This window comes from Gymnoscopelus braueri (genome assembly GCF_963280865.1).
Source record: "Gymnoscopelus braueri genome assembly, chromosome: 6".
Lineage (NCBI taxonomy): Eukaryota > Metazoa > Chordata > Actinopteri > Myctophiformes > Myctophidae > Gymnoscopelus > Gymnoscopelus braueri.
Genome location: NC_137607.1, coordinates 20,601,956 through 20,627,468, shown reverse-complemented (window position 1 = coordinate 20,627,468; position 25,513 = coordinate 20,601,956). Strand labels below are relative to the sequence as shown.

General features: G+C 40.5%; 1 protein-coding gene across 2 annotated transcripts in view; it reads right to left on the bottom strand.

Annotated features, from left to right (window-relative positions):
- The window catches only part of naaladl2 (N-acetylated alpha-linked acidic dipeptidase like 2), a 482,128-nt gene that overhangs the window by 120,803 nt on the left and 335,812 nt on the right, over positions 1-25,513 (bottom strand). For both annotated transcript variants that reach the window (XM_080429707.1, XM_080429708.1), the window contains exon 13: positions 17,513-17,659. In XM_080429707.1, coding sequence (XP_080285833.1) covers positions 17,513-17,659 — 147 coding nt within the window. The remainder of the gene's footprint in view (positions 1-17,512; positions 17,660-25,513) is intronic.

The following is a 25,513-nucleotide window of genomic DNA, read 5'->3' as shown; positions in this document are numbered from 1 at the left end:
AAAAGTACAGAAAATTGGAAATACTCCGGTAAAGTAAAAAATACCTCAAAACTGTACTGGTTCCCTCCGCCATCGTTGTATGAATGTGTGTGTGGATGGGTGAATGTATAATGCACAATCATTGTAAAGCGCATAGGATAAAGGCGCTATATAAATGCACCATTTACCATTTACCAAATAAGATCATATAAAGTAAGGTAAGACGTAAGATAAGATAAAGCTTTATTGCCCTATCACAGTTTAGAGGAGTGGAGGAAAAATATCCGATATCCCTGAACCTTTTCCCCAACAATCTTTTAAATTCCTTCATATCTCTCCCTTGCATCGCCATGGTGAAATCTATTGGCTTTCTCATCATCATTCTCCACTACAGATTCTTAGAAGGTTCAAAGAATTCAGATAAAATAATGAGCTGTCTCAAGTTCATTATTTCTTTTTTTTTCCTTTTCTTCTGGAACTAATAGGCAATTTGACTTCTAAAAGAATTGGTAGATGATAGGGGATGGAAACAGAGAAAGACAGGCATTGCTATAACAATCTCCCAGACCCTCACAAAATGTTGCTTTAATGTGCTCTAGATAGAAGAGGTGCAAGTTACATTTCTATTGTTATATGAAAGTGAAACTCATTCAAAAGATTTAATTGAACACCCATGGCATAATTGTGGTAGTGTTTTCAACAATATGTAGCCTACTGTAATGGACGCACGGTACATTTTATCTAAGAAATATTTTTAAACTAATTTGTCCGGACTTTTGTGCTTCATCAATGTCATTCATCACAACAGAGGAGAGGGATTTAAAAAAAAAAAGCATGTCATTAGCCAATTTTAATATAGGAAGCTTTATCAAATATGAAAAGTAAGGAATCTCTATAGGTTCAGGTAACTACTTTATATGTATGTCCAAGAAACTGCCTTTTAAACATAATGTTTATGTATGAAATCCATCCTTCAGTGTAACGATTTTGTTCTTTAGCGCAAACAAGGTTTCACGACAGTGGTTTGGCACTACATAGAAATGTTATAGAAGGCGGAAAAAAGCGATATGGTCAGCTGAGTCATCCTTCACCATATTCTCTAGAAGTGGGTGAGTGTGAATTCAAAAGTGTGAAGCATACCAGGAGAACGGAACTATATGGAATTAATCAGCCACAACATATTGAATGTGACAGAGAGGCACGGCTCTACAATCTGTCTATGTACGTTTCTATGTATTACCAGCAGTAAGACCACAAAATGATTTCAATCTCAACTCTGTTCTGGACTCTCCAATGACAATACTGCAATTACTTCTAATTGTAATTACTGTGCCTGTAGCACAGGCACAGTGACTACAATTAAAATATAGAGGCCTCTACTGCTGTATAGTCACTCGTGCTGGGAAAGCTGCTGAAGTCATAATAATCGCCCAGCTGTTCACAGCACCTCAACGATATTTCAGCCATGGAATGAAAATCCAACTCAAACCACTTTGGGGTGGTTTGGCCTGAACAGCTGAAAAGGACAGTCTATCCACAAGACCAACATGAAGGTCAGACTGTCACTGAGGAAAAACTGCTGTTTCATGCTAATACAGTGAGGTTCCCAGACCAATAATGCACCAAAATAAGTCATTTTGCTAAGAGCACTCGCAAGGTTTTTAGACAGCAACTGGGCGCCATTAAAGTCAGGATGAATAACGCCCCCCAACCCATGAAAAACATATTCACTATAGGAGTTCATGTTTACAGCAAACGTGTCACTACGCTTGTTGCCAGGAATCAGGCAGGGAATGAACGACCAAACCCAAATTACTGCTCAGGTACTGGAGACAGCTGTCACGATGAAGATGAATGAATTGCTATCATATCGCTGTGTGTATGTTGTGTAGTTTTATAGAGGCGTGATTTACCTTCGATCTGACCCTTTTGGATCCTTCTTTCTACCAAACACTTTTTCGCTGTAGCCATTTATTAAAAAAAACAAAAAAGAAACTGAAAAAAGATCTATGTGTGCGTTCAAACGCGACAAAACCATCTGTTACGATGAGCTGGAAATGAGCATCCATCCGCCACGTATATATATATATATACCATGCCTGAGAAGCTGTCTATGTGCTCGGTAAGTAAAAATGACTCAACATATGGCTGTGGGTTTTTTGTCCCCCCTACAACATTGACACAGATGCTCAGACAAATTAGGTTGAATCTGCGAGAGTTTGTTCAGCCAGGAGTTTTTGTTGTTGTTGTGCATCACGCCAGCGGGAGGGAGGAGAAGTGACAGCTAAGTCCTCAAGGATAATGTTTCAAAGAGGTAATAATCTGACAAGTCTGTGTGTAGAGTTTCAAAGCATCCAATAATCTGCCCCACCTCGCCCTGCAGCGAGGGAAAATTAATTCATCATATCGTATTTTGTTGCCGTCAGCCGCATAAATAAACATTTTGCCCGCTGTGTAATTATATAATTGAAGGAGATTTAGCGGAGAGTTTTACTGTGGATTTTTGGACAGCTAGCTAATAAAAGGGAAGTGACACGTAATCCTCATGACATAAACACACATCTACAGTACATGCACACATTTACATACACACCCAAACACATCTATATGTCCCACTCGTACACTATAGAGACCCTACCCATAAATGATCAGTGGACAATGAAAATAGTCTATTTGGTACTGGCTGGGGAGAGTAACCCTTGGGTCACTAATAGACAGTTAAGAGCCCAAGGCAAGTTTTCAAATGTATAAATTGTAAAAAAAATCTTTTGAAAATAGCAGATCTACAAGCTCACAATGCGTCGCATCGCGACGCATTGTGAGCTTGTAGATCAGCTATTTTCAAATTGGCGGAAATGAGTAATGTATGTTTTGTTATAATCTACAAAGTAACTAGTAACTAAAGTTTTCGAATAATTGTAGTGGAGTAAAAGTACAATATTTGCCTCTGAGATGTAGTGGAGTAGATTTAAAAGTATTGGAAATTGGAAATACTCAAGTAAAGTACAAATACCTAAAAAAAATACTTAAGTATCGTCCTTAAGTAAATGTACTTAGTTACTTTCCACCACTGCAGTATAGTCTATATTGGAACGTAAAATCAAATGACACTCATTTACACTCGCGCACACACACACACACACACACACACACACACACACACACACACACACACACCGAACTATGTACGAAACCACCTTAAGCCCCTTGCACGGAGTCCGTGGTAACCAGCCCATAATCAATTAGTAATTGTTATTCTAAAGCAATATTTGGCAGCTAAACCAGTGAACAGAATTTGTTGACAAGTTGACACAAGTTTGTCTCATTTTCTACACCAGTAAACCACAAAAGCTCCAAACTAAAACCAACAAAGTGACACATGTTTATTTTAAACTTAAGATACTCCTGTCTTGAGAAGGCTGAGAGGTTATCGGTGAACGCTGTCATAACCCAAGGCTGATTGTCAAAGACGTCGACGCTATCAGGAGAACAAAAGCTGAGCTTTTACTAAGACTCACAACGTTATCCTCTTTTCCTCCATCAATCCTGTTTATGCTTCTAGCTAGTGTTTAACCCATTTAGACCTGAGGTTCCCATTTAGACCTGAGGTTCCCATTCTACAAAGGTCTTCTAAATCCTAACAGGTTTCTGAATAATATCGCAATATTGCAATAATATCAGTGGTTTTCATGTCAAGAACCCCCAAAATTGTATGTATTTGGCCTCAAACTGTTTTGTTCCAGGGACCCCCAGAAGCAAAGATTTGAGTCAAAAAACTTCCCTTTAAAAAAAATATATATTCAAATATTTGCACACAAATGTTCAAGATTTTTCAAAAATAGCAGATATACAAGCTCATAGCACGGCACTCGGTGCCGTGCTATGAGCTTGTATATCTGCTATTTTTCAATAGCCAAAGTATAAGATTAAATGGTTACACAGATGCATTCCCGGTTCTAATGGGTTAAAAAGATACTACCTTTCTTCTTCATCTTTCTCTCGCTCTGTCTCTCTTGACTGGAAAAACAGCGGGGTGTTCTGAGTATCAAGGTTACGCTGCCGAGAGGGTGTATATTTCTGGCTGTATAGTTGGGACCTTCACACAGAAGAGGTCGGGGGCCCCGATTCCAGAACATGAATCGCCTGCTTGGCCATCGCCTGTAAGTCGGTCAAGTTTGAGCCAATCAGCGTGCAGCTGAGTAGGAGTGTGTGTGTGTGTGTGGAGCTGGCATTTTAGAACTTTTAGAGCAGGCGACCCCATCGGGCGCAGTGTGGGCGAGAACGAGAATTGTTTTGAAGGGATCCCATGCCGACCCCCCTTTGCTTGCCGTGAGCTGCCCGCCCCACACTGTTGTCAGCCAGTGGGTCAGCTTATATCTGGCTTATAGTGGAATATTTTGGCATTTTTACTGTGATCTGCTTTCACCGTCCATGTTTTTACTTCTCACTCCCGCTGCCTCCTTTCTTTCTCCTTCACTTCCATTGCTCAAAGTTATAGGGAGCCGTTTAAGGCGAAATAAATAATCGTGTGTGGAGGTCATAATCTGTTGCCTTGCTCAAAATAAATCCTATATATTTTTTTTTTCGTCAAAGACGGAGTGCCTTGGAATGCTTTTCTTTGCAAGTCTGCAGTCCACACCATATGGGAGTCAAGCAAGTACTTCTTTAAAAACCCATTTTTTTGTTCATAATGTTCCTACCTGTATCACCAAAGAGCACCTTATCTATCAGAGCCACTGACTGATCCCTGCGGCGCTTCTTTTTTCCCCTCTTTTTAAATAATCGTGTGTATAAGTGTGTGAATGTCCGCCTGCATGTGGTGTGTGTGTGAGTGTGCGTGTGTGTGTGTGTGTGTGTGTGTGTGTGTGTGTGTGTGAGCATGTGCGTGTGTGCGCGTGCTGTGGCTTGTGCGACTGCTTGTTTGCATCATTACCATTTGAAGCACCGGGGGGGACTTGGCCCGCCAGCTGTGCTGGGGAGAGGCCGGATGCAAATGTAATATCCTTCTATCACTGCTCATCAGCATCACACTTACAGGAGAGGAGGGGCAACAACTGACAGGTGTATATGGGCACTTAACCCATTAAGGCCTACAAACATGTCTTCTAAATCCTAATGTTGCTATAATATCAGTGGTTCTCAAACCTTTTCATGTCAAGGACCTCCAAAATTATATGTATTTGGGCGCCGACCCCCCCATCTGAAAATGTTTTGTTCCAGGGAAGGCTGTTTGCTTTAAAAAATATATGAATTCAAAGATTCGCACTTGCATTTTCACGATTTTTCTAAAATAGCAGATCTACAAGCTCATAGCGCGGCACTCGGTGCTGCGCTATATGAGCTTGTATATCTGCTATTTTTGAATAGCCAAAGTATAAAATAATGGTTTAAGTGGTTACACAGATGAGTTCCCAGTTTTAATGGCTTAAAAAGGCTCCATTTACCACGTTTTATTGCCCATGCAGACATGCAAGGGCAACGAATAATGTCTGAAGCATGTAGAATGCCACAGTAAATTGGTATAATCAAATATTATTTCTGCCACCTAAGAGCCAATGGTGAGAGAACCAGCGTGTGTTACTGCATAACTGGACAAAGTACTTTGTTGCCAGTTGAGCATACAGTGTGTCAAACAAGTGATAGTGGCATGTTCATGGCTGCGTGTGTACAGTAATAAATTGCGTCTTACATTCCAGAACCTGTATGTGGTTCATTGGAGAACTTGCATTAAAGGGCAAGACCACTTTGGTAGAGGTTTGGGTTGTGTAGTTAGTTGCCTTGCCATGATGTAACTCCAAAGGTGGACAAGAAATCTAAAATTAATTGCTCCTGTGATTAGAAATTGATCATTCAAAATATGCTCCTCATTGACTTACATTGTACGCTGAAAACAGCTCTCAAAGTCACTCTTTTAGCACGTAAACAAATGCAAACAAAGTTGATTCAGACAATATAGAGCATTTTTTCTTATAAAAATGTTAACTTCCTGGTTGATTTTGCCATTTTTATCAAGAACCCGGACTGGATCGATCCGTGGATCCGGATCTTCAAGTAGTAAAATCAACAGGAAGTTAACATTTTTATTAAAAAAAACAGGTGATGTTCTATATTGTCTGAATCAACTTTTTTTGTGTTCGTTTACGTGCTAATCAATTTCTAATCAATATAGCAATTATTTTTGATTTCTTGTCCACCTTTGGAGTTACATCATCATCAGGTAACTACACAACCCAAACCTCCAAAGTGGTCTTGCCCTTTAACGTCGAAGCAGATCCAGGGTCTGTAAACTTTTCTTAGTCCCAAGTTTTGAGTTTTAAATGTCTTCAGATGTCTTCCTCCCTTTGTCTGGCCAAGTACTGTTCAGTGTGTGGTACTCTGTTTCTATGCGAGCTAATTAATACGTTATTCCGGGGGTCAGAAGTCACATCGCAAACGTCTACAGATGGATCCCCCCCTTTGTCTGGTCAAGTACTGTACAGTGTGTGGTCCTATGTGAGCTAATTAATACATTATTCTGGGGTCAGAAGTCACAGGGTCGATTCTTTGCTATCTCCATGTTTAGACTATTAGAGATACACACTTATCTTCTTGTTTGACCCATTAGGTTTCTACCTAGTCTCTTGTCCAACTAATTAGTCTCAACTTGACAATTGCAATTACAGCTAATTGGTTGGACGGAGGAAAAGGGTAGATGCTCTGACTCACGTCCATGGATTCAGAAAGCGGGCATGCCCTGCGGGCGTATACTTTAGAGACAAAACCTCTCTGCACGCGCTCACGCACGCACGCATGCACGCACAAGCACGCAAGTAAGCAAGCAAGCAAGTTGGGCCAAGTCCTATAAACACACAAACCACTGATACAAAGAGAATGAAGAAAACAAAAGAAAGGCTAATTTGCTGCATGTTGCAGGAGTGCTCCGTTTTGAAAACAAATGCCTCAAGTCATGAACGCAGCGTGCGATTCCCGTGAAAGCTTGCACGCACATTCCCACTAGGCCGAAGAAGAAATCCAACTGGAAATGTTTCAAATCGGCCTCATGGTGGCGCTACACGAACAGGCCGATTCGTGTTTTTACAGGACCTTTTCACTAAATCAACTGTAGCAGGATGTTCTTCCATGTTGCAATGGCAATGATGTTATACAGCCTTCTCTGACTATAGCAGACTTTACATGCTCACCAGGGTCATTTAATTTCCAGTCAAACTGAGACAAGTTTCAAAATTGTATAAAACTTGCATTACTTCTGGAGGTGAATCATCACTGTGGCTTGTTGATGACTGCCTGTTAGAGGAAACTTACATGACGCCAGAGAGAAACAGATGCTAAACGAGGAAAACAAGATGTTCAACGGACCAAACTCTTGCCCATCACCATGGCAGTGTTACACAACATCTGGTGGCTTCCAAATTCATTACCACTACCCAACAACACTGTTTATTGGCCACATAAGGATGAATGTGCAGACTTATGTGCACACACACAGCTATAGGTCAATGTGTTTAGAATATCAAACGATGCTTAACCCATTAAGACCGAGAACGCATCCGTGTCATTTAAGATTTCTTTTCGCTATTCAAACAAATTGCAGATATACAAGTTCAAGCTATGAGCTTGTAGATTTGCTATTTTTGAAAAATTGTGAAAATCTTTAAATATATATATATATATTTTAAGCAAACATTTTAACAGTTATTTTGTTAAATAAATTATTGCTATAATATCAGTGGTTCTCAAACTCTTTTCATGTCAAGGACCCCCAAAATTATATGTATTTGGCCGTGGACCCCCCCCATCTCAAAATATTTTGTTCCAGGGACCCCCCAGAAGCAAAGATTTGAGTTAAAAAACGTTAAAGTAAAAAAATATATACATTCAGAGATTTGAAAAAAATCTTCACGATTTTTCCAAAAATAGCAGATCTACAAGCTCACAGCGCGGCACTCGGTGCCGCGCTGTGAGCTTGTAGAGCTGCTGTAGTAGTGGTTATGATTTTCCTCGTCTAAAAATGCCACATAATGTCCCCTCGGCTATAGTCTTGGAATGTATTCCAGCAGAACCATCTCCTCTCTGTCTCCCCTAATCCTCTAATGTGTCTCTCTGAGCTTTACTACTGATTTAATTGAGGTAGAAAAATAGATGTATTTTAAGAGAAATAATTAAAGGTAGGGTAAGTGATTTCCTTTTGTTAAAATAAGTGTTAAATAGCTCTATATTCTGATAGTACTCATTGCTATAGAGTGTTTGTTCAGTAACAGGAGTCTCCTCGTCTCTCCACCTCTTTATTAAACAGAAAATGCATTTTCGTTTCAGTTTCAGTTTCATTTCCAATTTTATCCAACCAGGACAGAGAACTCAATCAGGATACAGATTAAACAAGTGAAATTGGAAGTGATGACATGAGCAGACAAAATTGGAACTGGAACACTATACAAATTAAGCTTAAAAATGGGTACTTTCTCCTGATTGGCTGAGATTTTGACACCTACCGGAAAATGTATTTTCTGTTTATTAAAGAGCTGGAGAGACAGGGAGACATCCGTTACTGAAAAAACACTCTATAGCAATGATTACTATCAGAATACAGTGTTTTAACCTTTTAACAAAATACTTTTTGTTTTAACCAAAAAATATCACTTACCCTACCTTTAACATAGGGACTATGCCCAATAGGGGCAAAGCAACATATTGTGAATTGATGACAAATAATGCAATGAATTGTGCATGTGAGTTGTGCGTGTGCATATGAATCGTGATATGCACAGGGGGAATGCCTCTCACGGAACAAATTACATACCAGAGGCGTGAGCTCAATAGCAGAGTCTCTCGAATGAATAGCTGCATCCCATTAATGTTATTTAGTCCCCTCTGTGCTCAACTATTATTACTCTGGGATTACCCGTCAAAACAATAAACCAAATGTTTGTCCAATGAATGCTCTAGGTCATTGGTTCACCACAAATCATTTTAACCACTTTAACCTTATACTTTGGCTTGTAGATCTACTATTTTAGAAACATTGTGAACATTTGTGCAAACCTTTGAATTTACATATTTTTAAAGCAAACATTTGTAACTCAAATCTTTGCTTCTGGGGGGGTCCCTGGAACAATATATTCTGAGGTGGGGGTCCGTGGCCAAATACATATCATTTTGGGGGTCCTTGACATGACAAAGTTTGAGAACTACTGCTTTTAGGTCCAGTTCCCTAGAGAACACTCTAATCATAAAGAGTGCAGATGATCAAATATGTTCACTTATTGGACCTAAATATGACCCATAATTGCATACTGTACATTGCGCATATGTGCTCAGTACTCTCATGGGAAAGTGGAGAAATCACTGGCTCACACTTTGCTTTTTCCTGTCAATTTATACCCACTCTATCAAAAGGAAATCGATAGCCACTCGCAATGATGATGCTCATAACTTTATCAAGTAGGAGATGGCTTTTGGCCTTAATCAAGGGCTCATTGAAACATAAAAGAGATGCAGTTGCCTCATCCACCATGCCACTACTCCCATAAATCACAGTAATATTGGGTCTAATGTTGTAGATATCTTCTGTTAACAACTAATGCGCACATATTTATATTATATTTAGCACCAGATCATTACCCTAATTTGGCCAAATTCAAGATCTGCAAGATACAAATTACGGCAGGTCACCGTTGGGCAGTTTACACATGTTACCACTACAATTATTTGAAAACTTTAGTTACTAGCTACTTTGCACACACATAAATGATTACATTATAAAACATACATTAACCACTTTAGCCCTATTTTATACCTAGGCTATTTGAAAATAGCGACGCGTTGTGAGCTTGTACAGTAGATCTGCTATTTTCAATCATTTTAGTACTTTTACTTTTGGTACTTTAAGTACATTTTGATACCAATAATTTTGTACTTTTACTCAAGTAAATTTTTAATTCCGGACTTTTACATGTAACAGAGTACTTCTACATTGCAGTATTGATACTTTTACTTAAGTAAAACATTTGAGTACTTTTTCCACCACTGTCACTATGTGAGTTCTCTAAGTTCTCTTAAAGGCGTCTCGTTTGTATCATTCTCAGCAAAAATAAATCTAAGAGTGGTACAAGCTGTCGAGTCTCAATATGATACCAACAATTGGATGATATACCTAAATTATGTCTCAGTTTATCACATACCAATCTCAGGCCAATTTAAGAATGTTAAAAGCAATCGATTCAGGCAAATTTAATGTACCAGATGTATTTAGACATTCGTACTATAGGCTACTAAGGTGTGCAACATAAACAGAGAACAATAACAAAAAAAACAAAAACTATTTTGTCATTCATTTATTTTATTTTGTCATTCATGTTTTTTTTGTACAATCTGTTCATTGCCCCCCCCCCCCCGCCCCCAACGTGGCCCGGGGGTGCACGCCAGCACCAACCGACGCGTCCCCACACACCTGTCTATCTGTCTGTCTAATATTAGCCCTTAATCAATACCAGATCAATATATTCTGTAGGTTTTTTATTGGACGCCAGACGTTCTAACTGTGGTTTTCCAGAGTGACACAGATCTTCCCTGGTAACATCTTAAGAGACATACCATCACCTTTATCACCATTATAAATGAATGGAAACAGTGTCTCAGTGAAAGTGTGTGTGAAGGTGTGTAGGTGTGTGTTAGAATCAGGATCATAGAAGGACACCTGTCCTCTGTCCCAGTCCAGCTGGACTCTGATCCTCCGCTGGACTCTGAGTTTCTGATTCACTGAGAGATCAATCCACTCCCAGCCCACTCCCACCCCCCAGGAGACTGCTCTGTACCCATAGGACCATATAAATTGTATACACCACTTTTCACTCCCTGTGGAAGGTGGTTTATTAGCTTCCTTTCTCTTGTGAGACTCCACACACACACCTACTGCCCAGATTTTATTGTCTCCAACCTCAACATCCCAGCTGTGAGACCCTGAGTTAAAGCCCTCAGAACCCAGGACGTGGACAGAGCGGCCAAACCTCTCTGGGTTGTCAGGAAGCTGCTGTTTCTCTCCACGACTCACTCTGGTCAGATCATCAGACACCAGGAGCCATCGATGAGCAGTGTTGGGGTCCAGGATCACAGGAGTGTAGGAGACAATGTCCTTCATCTTGTCCCAGACTCTGAAGGTCAGGTTCTTCAGGTGTTTGGCCTCGTCTATCAGTGCTCCTGAGACCGGCGGTGGGTCCTGCAGGGTGAGCTGGACTCCCTCCGTCGTGGTCTCGTAGTTCTGCAGAGATGAGACGTGGTCGTCGGCTCTCAGCTGGTCCTCAGAAGCTTGGCTTGCATTGCAGAGGGTTTCCATTTCTCTGCTCAGACCCTCAATCCTCTCCTTCACCTCCTGACTCTTCTGAGCCTCTTCCTCCCGCAGGGCGGCGATCCTGGTTTCCTCTTCCTCCTGTAGGAACCGACGAAGATTCTGAAACTGTTCCTTAATCTGCGTCTCTGTGTTCCTGGCCTGAACCTTGATGTGATTTTCTGTTTTTCGAAGCTCCTCTTCCCGAACAGTCAAACGGGAAGCCATTTTGTCTGCCGGTCACACAGCTGAACTGGAATGTTCTCTGAGGCTGTTACACCAGGGGAATACTAGAAGACAAAATAACAACAATAACATTATGAGTATCAACAGTATTAGTAGTTATGGTAGTAGTAGTGTTTGTAGCGGCTGTAGTATTCATAGTAGCAGTAATAGTTTTAGCAGATGTTTATTATCTCCCTGTTCTTACCTCAGTGGAGATTGTATCGGATAGCAGTCTGTCGGTCTGCCAGGTTGTTCAAATGATCCGTCCGTCTATTAATTTATCTATTTATTGATTGATTGATATTTGCCTCTCGGGCTGTTTTTCTTGTTGCAGTCTCTGACGAGTGGATCTCAGTCTCACAAAAAGGCTGAACGACTGAACAAGGATATGGACTTTGATTAATTTTCTTCTGATAACAGGAATGACACACACACACACACACACACACACACACACACACACACACACACACACACACACACACACACACACACACACACACACACACACACACACACACACACACACACACACACACACACACACACACACACAGTGGTGGAAAAAGTACAAATTTTTTAAACTTAAGTAAAAGTATCAATACGGCAATACTCAGTTACAAATAAAAGTCCGGAATTCAAAATTGACTTGAGTAAAAGTACAAAAGTATTAGTATCAAAATATACTTAAATTACAAAAGTAGAAAGTACTCATTATGCAGAATGTCCAATCACACAAGTTTTCTAACGTATAAACATCTTTTGAAAATAGCAGATCTAAGAGCTCACAATGCGTCACATCGCAACGCATTGTGAGCTTGTAGATCGGCTTTTTTCAAATGACTGAAATAGATATAGGGCTGAAGTGGTTAATATATGTTTTGTAATAATAATCAAAAACAAAAAAAGTAACTAATTACTAACATTTTCAAATAATTGTAGTGGAGTAAAATTACAATATTTGCCTCTGAGATGTAGTGGAGTAGAAGTAAAAGTATTGAAAATTAGAAATACTCCAGTAAAGTACAAATACATCAAAATTGTACTTAAGTACAGTACTTAAGTAAATGTACTTAGTTACTTTCCACCACTGCGCACACGCACATGCGGGGTGTGCCGATATATCGTCCCGCGATATATCGCGATACGTTTTCATGACGATATGTATCGTTTTGGGGGGAAAAAAATCGTTTTGAAAAATATATTATATATATTTTACAATAATAATAATCAGGCATGCAAACAGCCCCGAGGTGAAAAGGGTGACAACATGTTTTTTTTTCGGGTCAGGTGTCACACTATTGCCCTATTTGGATTCAAAACAGCTATTGTAGCTGAAAAGCTACAAGTTTGCGTCTGAATAATGCAAAAACAGAATTATTTGTTTGCATTTTTTCTCCCCCAGATATTTTCATAATAAAAAAGTGCGTATCGTATCGTATCGAAATCGTATCGAAGTTGTGAGCCAAATATCGTATCGTATCGTTTGGTGAAATTAGTCGGCACACCCCTACATGCACACACACACACACAATGTACATTTATCTACCAATCAAACTTGCTATGCAATATAAGGTCTCCTCATGTAAAGGCTATTTGAGCAACCGAGTTAACGGACACAACTCAGACCCTGTGTGTCTTGGATGGTTTTATTATACTAACACAAAATACAAACACTCTAAAACTTTTAGGCCAGTAGGCCAGTAAGCTAGTAGTAGGTTTAGAAAGGAAACACAAACAACAACACAACGACAAATTATTGACATGACATCTACACACAAAACTATAAAACTATAAAACAATTCTTACCGTCAGTCTCTCGGAGCTCACAATAGAAAATGACGAACGCAGCAATAACACCCTGGTAACTAGTGTGGTTTCTTTTCGGGTGATACCGTGGGATAATCCTCAATGAAAATGTCGCAGCACAGAAGGAACGAGATCCGATGCATATATGACGGTCTGGGAGATACTTCACTAGTAACACTGATACCTATAATCAATCAGCACTCTCATGTGACTCTCATGTGACACATGCAAGTCCCCCACTGTGGACTTTATACTTCTACTCCACTTCATCTTAGTGGCAAATATTGTGCTTATTTTCTCCACTACAATTATTTGACAGCTATAATTACTAGTTACTTTTGGTTATTATTTCAAAACATGCATTAATCACTTATGCCCTATATTATACTTCGGCTCTTCAAAAATAGCTGATCTACAAGCTCACAATGTGTCGCGATGCGACGCGTTGTGAGCTTGTAAATCTGCTGTTTAAAAAAAATATTCCGACACATTTTGAAAACTTTCTGCATAATGAGCACTTTTGGTACTTAAGTGCATTTTGATGCCAATACTTTTGCACTTTTACTCAAATTTCAAACACTGAATTTTAACATTCTTTCCACAATGTGGTATTGATACTTTTACTTAAGTACAAAATGTGAGTACTTCTTACACCACTGCTTACATCTGACACAAGCTGAGACCCCCCCTCCCACACACAAACGAGTGCACACGAACACACACACACACACACACACACACACACACACACACACACACACACACACACACACACACACACACACACACACACACACACACACACACACACACACACACACAGGTATTTGATCGATCATCAATCAAAAGTACTTGATCAGCTATTTTAGGCAAAGACATTTGGTGTAGGGGGAAAAAGAAAGGGACCAAGTACAGTATAAGGCCCTGAGAGACCCCGTTCAAAGAAGTATAAGCAGTTAGGACAGGTGAAATATTAACCCAATAACAGTTTTCTGGGGGGAAAAAAGTATGGTGCTATAATATCAGTGGTGCTCAAATGTTTTCATGTCATGTGAGCTTGTAGATCTGCTATTTTCAGAGCGCAACATCCGAGCGCTGCCAAATATAAAATGACTTGTCTTTTAGTTCTACTGGATCTCTTCTCCACTATAGTCCCTCCCTAACATTTTAGTCTAGTCTCACAGCTGTTGAGTGTTTAACTTTGTCCATTGTCTATCTAATCCTGAGATGTTTGGAGGAATGTGTCTTATTGAAGAAAGCACTTCAATTCAGAGAAACAGTTGATGGTTAAATTCCAAGTCAATCATTTCGGATGCTGTTATTCTGAATGAAATGACTCTGCTATGTAAAAACCTATGTATATCAATTTTAGCATATATGACGGTCTGGGAGATACTTCACTAGTAACACTGATACCTATAATCAATCAGCACTCTCATGTGACTCTCATGTGACACATGCAAGTCCCCCACTGTGGACTTTATACTTCTACTCCACTTCATCTTAGTGGCAAATATTGTGCTTATTTTCTCCACTACAATTATTTGACAGACATAATTACTAGTTACTTTTGGTTATTATTTCAAAACATGCATTAATCACTTATGCCCTATATTATACTTCGGCTCTTCAAAAATAGCTGATCTACAAGCTCACAATGTGTCGCGATGCGACGCGTTGTGAGCTTGTAAATCTGCTGTTTAAAAAAAATATTCCGACACATTTTGAAAACTTTCTGCATAATGAGCACTTTTGGGACTTAAGTGCATTTTGATGCCAATACTTTTGCACTTTTACTCAAATTTCAAACACCGAACTTTAACATTCTTTCCACAATGTGGTATTGCTACTTTTACTTAAGTACAAAATGTGAGTACTTCTTACACCACTGCTTACATCTGACACAAGCTGAGACCCCCCCTCCCACACACAAACGAGTGCACACGAACACGAACACACACACACACACACACACACACACACACACAGGTATTTGATCGATCATCAATCAAAAGTACTTGATTGACGACCCCCCCCCAACCACCACACCACATTATGAATGAGCAACCAACAGAGCAACAAGCTCATAGATCAGCTATTTTCGGCAAAGAGATTTGGTTTAGGGGAAAAAAGAAAGGGACCAAGTACAGTATAAGGCCCTGGGGGACCCCGTTCAAAGAAGTATAAGCAGTTAGGACAGGTGAAATATTAACCCATTAACAGTTTTCTGGGAGAAAAAAAAGTATGTTGCTATAATATCAGTGGTGCTCAAATGTTTTCATGTCATGTGAGCTTGTAGATCTGCTATTTTCAGAGCGCAACACCCGAGCGCAGCCAAACATAAAATGACTTGTCTTTTAGTTCTACTGGATCTCTTCTCCACTAGTCCCTCCCTAACATTTTAGTCTAGTTTTTATTTGTATTTGTTTTAAATTGTCAATATATTTAGTCTTAGTTTTAGTCATCATGGCTTAGTTTTTATTTAGTTTTCGTCAGTGAAAAAAAGGTAGTCGACCAACATTTTTCGTCATAGTTTTAGTCGACGAAATCAACACTGCAACGTCTGCACCCCTCAGTTTCCATCAGGTCAGTCTCCCCCAACGTGTCTCCACCTAATACCCAACGACCTATTCTGAGACTTTGTTGAGATGTGGTGATCATATACTCCAGCATGTCCAAAGTTGCTGTCTCTAGCCATGAAGTTCTACATTTGAGTGGGCTGCTGTATAGCTGGGGCGATATCTCACTGTTTCCAGCCTTCGGCAATAAAACAAACATCAATATTGCATTTTTAATAGGAGTAAAAAGGGGGCATGCATAATTTGTTAATGCTGTGTTGTGTGTTTGTTGCTTGTATCGAGGCATAAACCATACTGGAGGATGTCAAGCTGGATTTGATAAATGATCATGAAATATTTAACGCCAACAACATTATGCTATTAGTCTTAGGCTACAGATGGTTGTTATTGGTTCCAGTCCCAACTGAGCTGCACTGGAGACTGGCAGCTGAGCAAATTCATTCAGGAGATAAAATGTCTTCTGCAGAGATCATTTCCTTCGGAAAACATGGAGAAATATGTCCAGCTGATGCGTCAATTACCTTGAAGCATAATTCTAAGTGTTTTTTTTATCTATCCTGAGAATGTTTCTTACATTCCATTGAAAATAAAGTAGCAGCAGTGTTTGTCATACTATTTGTTCAAGTGTTTCCATTTGCTGATTTCTGTTAACCCATTCCAACCGGGAACGTATCTGTGTGTCATTTTTAATTTCTTTGGTTATTCAAAAATAGCAGATCTACAAGCTCATAGCACGGCACAGAGTGTCGCACTATGAGCTTGTAGATCTGTTTTTTTTTGTGCAAATCTTTGAATATATATATATATTTTTTAAAGCGATCATTTTTAACTCAAATCTTTGCTTCTGGGGGGATCCCAGGAACAACATATTTTGAGATGGGGGTCCGCGGCCAAATACATATTCTGTAAAAAAAATATATAGCCAAAGTATAAGATAATGGTGGTTAAAATGTAAAATGACAGATGCCATCCCGGTCTTAATGGGTTAAAGTACAGTTGAGACCAGAGCCACATGCAGTCACCGTGGTAACCAGTGCTTCTGAGAACATTGGCAAATAACTTCATTATTCATTAAGCACTTCATTATTTTATTTTGACCTTTACTGTCCCTTATTATCTCTGAATTTTCTTTTCTCATCCTGTTTGTCTACTGCTTTTATGCTCCTCTCTCCTCTCTGTGCGACCCTCTATTACATAAGCAAATACTGTATTACCGTATATATATATATATATTCAAAGATTTGCACACATTTTCAAGATTTTTCGAAAATAGCAGATCTACAAGCTCATAGCGCGGCACGCGGTCCCGCATTTTACGAGCTTGTAGATCTGCTATTTTCGAATAGCCAAAGAAATCTGAAAATGACACAGATACTCTCCCGGTCTTAATGGGTTAAATAACAATGGTCTGTAGTATAGTCTGTAGTACTTGACTTTACCATCTGTTTTGGCCCATTTTAACCAGTTGAGTGCTGGTGACCCTCACTAGAAACGTGATGGCACATCTTTGTGTAATAGTGCAGGGATGAGGAAGTGGTATACAGGTGTGTGTGTGTGTGTGTCTGTGTGTGTGTGTGTGTGTGGGGGGGGTGGCATATACCTCTTCTGCTTTGCTCTGCTCAAATGCAAATTCCAAGGTTGGCACCGCCAGCTGGTTGGCGAAGAAGCTAACGTCTCCAGGCAGCTGTAGAGAGCTGACATTGGGGCCAGGGCAGTTCCCACCGCGAATACAACTCAGGAGCTGTCTCTGGATGGGGAGAGGGGGGGGGGGGGGGGGGGGATTGAGAGAGTAATTCACAGTCGTGTAAAGTAACTAGGTACATTTACTCAAGTACTGTACTTAAGTACAATGTTGAGGTATTTTTACTTTACTGGAATATTTCCAATTTTCAATAATTGACTTCTACTCCACTACCTCTCAGAGGCAAATGTTGTACTTTCACTCCACTACAATTATTTTAAAACATTAGTTACCAGTTACTTTGCAGATATAAATGATTAAATTATAGAACATACATTAACCAATTCAGCCCTATTTTACACATAGGCTATTTGAAAATAGCAGATCTACAAGCTCACAACGCGTCGCATTGCGACGCGTTGTGAGCTTGTAGAGCTGCTATTTTCAAACATATTAGTACTTTTACTTTTGGTACTTTAAGTATATGTTGATGCCAATACTTATGTACTTCTACTCAAGTAACATTTTGAACACAGGCCTTTTACTTGTAACAGAGTATTTTTATATTGTGGTATTGCTACTTTTACTTAAGTAAAATATCGGAGTACGTTTTCCACCACTGAATTCATGCTACTTGTGGTTGTTCGTGTGGTTGGCTCCAGAGGCCATTGAAACATAAAACTCCACACTGACTGGTTGCAGGCTGTTTAATAAATGTTTCAGTAAAAGGAAGAGAAGTCGGTGGTATTGACACTGTTTTGCTTGTGGTCTTGTGGCTTCTGATCTAAGAGCTTGTGGTTTTACTGTAACATACGCCAAGGTACAGAGGATAAGAGGAGGCAAGAGAGAAAGGTACGGAGATGGAGAGGAGAGATAAAATGAAGTGAGGGGAAAAAAAGGGCGGAGATGATGGACTCAGCAGTAAATTGGTGGGTGGACAGAGAAGCAGTGGAAATCAGAGGTGTTAAGGGGAGTCAGGTTTGGAGAACAGAGGAAAAGGGGAAAAAAGAAGAAAAGGGGAAAAAAGTAACCCTAACAGGAAGAACAGGAAAAAGGTAAAATATTACAGACACAGATATGACAGACAAAGGACGGAAAGGCTAGGAAGTGTTTTAATAACATTTCTGGTCACAGTGTAAAGACTTCTGAAGCCATATTTAGAAACTGAAACCCTTAATTCAAACACTATAGGCTAATGAGGCCATAATGTGTTTTGCTGTGGCACTTGAGGAACATTGTGGGATTCTAAAATCGACTGCTATAACCCTGGCTGAGAATCTGCTACAGAGCTTATTAGTAACTAGAGAAAGTGCTCCTCGAAGCACAGGTCTCCGCCAGGTCAGGTAAGTTATTGTGGCCTCCTGTTGGCGCTATAATAGGCCAATGTGAAAAGGGTGCCATTTCTTCTTAGGTCGTTCAATCGGACACTGTATTCATGATATGAGGCATTTTGTTCCAAAAATGTGTTTTGCTAAATTAGACCTGCTGGTGGCGCTATAAAAGGCCAATGTGAAAAAGGTGGCATTTCTATCTCGGCCTAGTGGGAATGTGTGTGCAAAATTTCACGGAAATTGCACGCTGTGTTCATGTTTTGAGGCATTTTGTTCAAAACTGACCTATCCTGCAAACTTTGGAAGCCAATGTTAGCCAATAAGGATGGAATATCGAAAATCAGACAGATCCGTGTTGATCACATGGCTATAGAGATACTGTGTACCGATTTGCGTGAGGTTTGGACAAAATCTGTAGGAGTGATATCCAAAAATGTATTTTGCACAAATCAGCCTCCTGGTGGGAAATCTGAAAAAAATCGGGGCAAAAGTTCGGCTTTGGTATCCAGGGAGTGTGTGAGCACAGTTTTGCAGCGGCCGGGCCAACAGTGCCGGAGATTAGCTGTACACAGACACACACACACACACACACACACACACACACACACACACACGGACGGACGGACGGACAGGGTGCAAAACTCTCACCATGCCTTTTCGGCCTGGCGGAGACAATTAGATATTCTACATAATGACATCATCACACAATGACATCACAAAATCGTCATCACACAAATGTTAATTTTCCTTTAAAATGATTTTTCCATCAAACTAAATATAATTTTGCTACTAGTGCCAACACATTGACCTGCCTTCAAAAAGCTACCTCTGTAAATTAGTTGCACTGATCCACAGTGGTGCCGTTGTGTGAAATGTTTCGCTGGACGATACATCTGAAAGGAGGACATACGAATTACCACCATGCTGCTGTGGTAGTAGGACACAAGCTGTACTCATTTGGAGGAGTGATCCGATTGATGTGGAGTGATCCGATTGATGTCCACATCTTCAACACAGTGTCTTTGTGCTGGAGGAAGTTGCCCCCAGTGAGGAATGGAAGAGGAGAACGTCCTGTTGAGGTTCCTAACATGTGCTACAACCACACAGCAGTTCTGATAGAAGATTTGTTGTATATCTGGGGAGGTTTTCCTTACTGCAGCATTATTTATACATTTGATGTCGACACCAACATGTGGTTCAATCCCAAGGTTTCTGGAATGGTTCCAGAGGAGAGGTCGGGCCACTCAGCCTGTGCCTTGGGAAAGGTCATGTATATCTATGGAGGAAACACCCAGCTGACTGGACACACTAATGACATCTACACGTTGGACACCACCACAATGGTCTGGTCTTTAATTAACACCAGAGGAACTCCACCACCTGTTTCATCAAGTCACTCTGCCACCATCTTCGGGACAAAGATGTTTGTATTTGGGGGCCAGGGGGGCCTGGGGAACGTCTACAACAACATCACTGTGTTTGACACAGAGACCAACTGCTGGCTGATCACACCTTCTGCACACCTTCTTTCAGAAGGACGCTGGTGTCATTCAGCCTTCGCCTACAAGGGAAAACTGTACATATGTGGTGGCTATGGCAAGAACCAGGACTTCAATGCTATATGGAGATTCAATTCAGAAACCTTCTCCTGGACGAAGGTCGAGCCCAAGGGGAAAGGCCCCTGTTTAGGGATGAATAATATGTGCTGTTGCATGGTGGGAGATCGTGTCATGATCTTTGGAGGATGGGCGACACCTGATGAGCTGTACGTCTTAGACTTTAGTCCTAGTATGAAGACATTATGCAAGCTAGCAGTTATTCAGTACAATCTGGAGCAGTCTGAACTCCCACATGACATCAGGTGGGAACTCGCGGCCATGAAATACCAACAAAAACAAAACAAATAACATACTGTAGCCCGCTAAACAGAGAAACAAACAAAAAGCAAAGCTGTTCCCTTCAAATGTATATATATATATATATATATATATATATATATATATATATATATATATATTAGGGCTGTACCCAAACGTTCGAAGGTTCGGACCTTCGTTCGCTATGTCGGCATTCTAATCTTAATTAATGAGTTGGAACCTCCGCTTAAAAAATATATATATATATATATATTTTTTTTTTTCTTTTTTTTTTTTCTTGAAAAATATACATCAGAATGTGATATATATCAGAATATCACAGTACTATGTTGTGTTTACAATAATTTTAACGTCACGAAAGTCATGCACGCACGCACAGTGTGTCTCTCCAGTGATTCCACACAGTCAGCGAGTTGAGTCGAGGTGAGGAGGGGTCATAATCAGGAAATCAATCATGGCAGCTGCGAGCGCAACAAGTGGGAAGAAATCGCCAGTGTGGAAATACTTCACATTAACAGAGGATAAAAGAAAGGCTGTGTGTCAAATATGCGACAAACATATGGCATTCCACGGTGGCACAACAAATCTGGCTGCTCATGTAACAAATGTAAGTATCGGCGCTAATTATAAGTATCGCTGTGCAGGCCAGGCCGCTGCGGCTGTTGGCCTCAAATAAATGTAATGAGAGCTAAATAATATAGGCTAATAATGCTAAAATTCATTATTGTAGGTAGGCCTACACAAGCTGGATCTGGACCCGTCGCCCACTTCAACAACAACACAGACGCAGCTGCAGTTTGAACAGCCATTAACTGAGAAGAGAAAGAAGGCGATATTGGACAGCATTGTTGATTTTATTGCTTTAGACATGAGGCCCATAAATGTAGTAGAGGGTGCTGGATTCAAAAAATTAGTTAAAGTGATGGCTCCAGGTTACACCATGCCCACAAGAACCACCGTTTCCAAATCCATAACCCTGAAGCATCAGGCCGTGCGGGACAAGGTTTCATCTTGTATAGACAATGCCACGGCTGTAGCATTCACAACAGACATTTGGACGTCCATGGGGATGGAGGCTTATATGGCAGTCACCTGTCACTTTATTTCCCGACGAGTGGAAACTACTCGGATACGTCTTGGAAACAAAAGAACTGGATGTCAAACACTCTGGAGTTAACATAGCACAACGACTTAGTGAAGTAGCTGACGCTTACGGCATACCTAACTACAAGCGAGTCGCTGTTGTACATGACAACGCCAGTAACATGAAGCTGTGTACCGACACATTGAAAGCGGACCCGAACATTGGGGCAAGGTGCAGGGGGTCCGCTGCTCGGAACACACATTACAGCTGTGTATAAACGCATCTATCTAACAATACAACGCACTGTTGCAGCGGGTAGGAATCTTGTAGCGCATTTCAGAAAAAGTGCAAAAGCTACAACTGCTTTGAAAACTAAACAAACTGGGCAGGATGACACAGATAAGCACAAGCTTATCCCAGACGTTGCCACTCGTTGGAACTCCACACTAGCTATGCTGGATCGCTTGGTGGAGCAACGATGGCCAATAACAGCCGTGTTGTCCGACCCCACCATCTCCAAGAAATCAGATCGTTTACTCGACCTCAATTCGGATCAGTGGAACCTGGCAGCAGATGTCGCGGACGTGCTTCACCCTCTAGAGACGCTCACAGAACTATTTTCCAAAGAGGACAATGTGTCATTGTCAGCAACCGTGCCCATGTTAAGTAACCTAAAGAAAAGCCACTTGTCACCAGTGGAGGAAGATAGCCCTGCTATAAGAGATCTTAAAAAGTCCCTCATCACCGAAATGGACACCAGATGGGAGCTACTAAACCTGGCGGCCACCAGCATCTATCTCCTTTCTGCAGCCCTGGACCCCCGGTTCAAACATCTCAAATTCCTTGATGATGAGATATACAACGTATACATCCAGGTTAGGCTAATATATTAAATATGAAAAACACTATCGTAGATATTCACACAACTATCTTAATATGCCACATTGTAGCCTGTCTATGCACAACCTTTTCTCCGATTTTAATTATCAATAAAATATGATTTGATATTTTTACTTCCAGGTGGTTCTCCTGGCTGACCACTTACACCAGCGTGACACACCGGAGGAAGACGGTGCGAGCGAGGGAGAGGAGACGGAGGCCCCAGCGGGACCACTGCCCAAAAAAAAGAAACGGTATGAGATCGAAATGTTGCTTCAGTCGGGGGGTGAGGAGGAGAGGGAGGAAGGCGACGGAGACTCTGTTAAAAAAGAGATGGAGCGTTACCTTCAAGACAGGTCCAAAGTAAAGTCCGGCCCGCTACTGTGGTGGAAGGCGAATTCTGACCGCTACCCGAAACTTGCATTGGCAGCAAAACACTGCCTTTGTATCCCAGCCACTTCCACAGCATCGGAACGCATTTTTTCCAAGGCAGGATATATAGTTAATAAGACCAGGAGCTGCCTCCTCCCTGACAATGTGGACAAACTAGTGTTCTTGGCACACAACATGAAGAGAGTATAGGAGAGGTGAGGGCCGAATCGGCAAGACTTTTTTTTTTGGTTCGTCACGATACGAGAGTGACGAGAGTGAGACATTTTATTTTAAAAGTCGTTGTTTGTTAACTGTTTCAAGCTGCCAAGCCCTGCCATACTTATGTTTTATAATTGTTGTTTAATGTAACAGCCCTGTGCAGAATATTGTCTGTGGTATTGTTAGATATTGTCCAAAAAAGAGTGCGTTGTCTGGAGAAAAAAAAAAGACACTGTGACAATTAATGCGCCCGTTTTATTTTTCTGTTACATGAATGAAGGCTTTCAAGTGAGGCTATTGATCTGCATTGCTTGTACTGTCTGGTAACGAACGACTTCAGCAATAAATCCTAAACTTCAGGAAATATCTTGTCTTGTTTGATCCTTAAATCCTTTCAATACATTATGGGCATTATAAAACAACTTTTTGGGCGGTGTAGCCACCCCTATAAGTGGGTTTGGGACACCTCATTAGTACACCCTTCACTGTACTGTGATTGGCTCATAATAGCACACCCCTCTACATTAGTACACCCCTAGCTGTACTGTGATTGGCTGACTCTATTGGCTGACTCTATTCAGCACTGTGATTGGCTAGCGAGACACATGATGAAATTAATAACCTATAAATAGGACTATGCACTTAAAAAAAAAAACTGAGCTTCCATCACTGTGATGACCACACCGCTCACTTCACACTGGGTGTGATTTTTTTTTAAACCAATAGACTATGCAATGTCGGCTGTATAATGAATTGCAGCTTGGTTAAAGGCACGTTCGTTTTATTAATTAAATAAACACGATGGTTCGAACGAACGTCCTTCGATGGTTCGAAAGTCGAACCATCGTTGTATTAATTAATTTATAAAACGATGCATTAATTCATTAATAAATAAAACGATGGTTCGACTTTCGAACCACCGTTTTGTTAATTAATTGATTAAAAACGATGGTTCGACGTTCGAACCATCGTTTCATTAATTAAATACGATGGTTCGAACGTCTGTTCGAAATTCCTCGCCGAAGTTCGAACCCTAAAAACAGGGTTTGGGGACAGCCCTAATATATATATATATATATATATATATATATATATATATATATATATATATATATATATATATATATATCACTTTGCGCTATGAGCGAAAAGTATACAACAATGCTTTTTAGCTCAAATCTAAATTGACACAGATGCTTTCCCGGTTTTAATGGGTTAAGCTGATTGGACCAATTCATGTAAACCAATCATCACATCACATTCTGGACCATAAAAACGAACATGTTGCCATGTTATATAACCATCAATAACCCTATTATATCAATATGTTCAATGTCCTGACGGACTGTTATTAGTATGTAATGTGTAACAAAAGTTACTGAGATAAATAAACTAATGTGTAAACATAATGGATACAAAGGGTTCAGTCTGACCAGTCAGTGATGAACCCATTATACCCGCGCTTATAATAAGCAGACATGGCAACACCGAGAGAGAGAGAGAGAGAGAGAGAGAGAGAGAGAGAGATCAAGCGAGCGCGCGAGAGAGAGAAGCAGCATACATTTCTCCAATCAAATACAACATTTAGTGGTTAAATTTATGGGGACAACGCAGTTTATTTCCTTACTAGTAGGCCTAGAGGAGAGAAGTCGCTTGGCCAGGCCGACTGCAAATCATCCATTAACTTTAACAATGACATCTCCAGGTGGTCTGGAGGTGTGAAGCCTCTCTAGCTGGGGGAGAGAGGGTGAGTGCGGTCTCAATTGCCGCAAAATAACATCAGAGATTGTATATGTGACTGGGTACAATGCTTTATGCCGCAAGTTGGCTTTTTTTTTTTCCTGAAAAATCAGGGGAACGGACGAATCCGTCTTGATCACCTAACTAAAGAGATCATTTGTGCTAATTTGCGTTATGTTTGGAAGAGTAATATAAAAAAATAGAAAATCGTCCTCCTGGGGGCGCTATAATAGGGCAATGTTGAAAGGGTGGCATTTGTGGCCTCAACGTAGTGCAAATGTGCGTGCAAAGTTTCACCGCAATCGGACGCTGCTTTCATGATTTGCAACATTTTGTTCAAAACGGGCCACTCGGTCAATCTTAGCCAATGAGGATGGAATATGAAAAATCTAACAGATCAATTGTGATCACATGACTA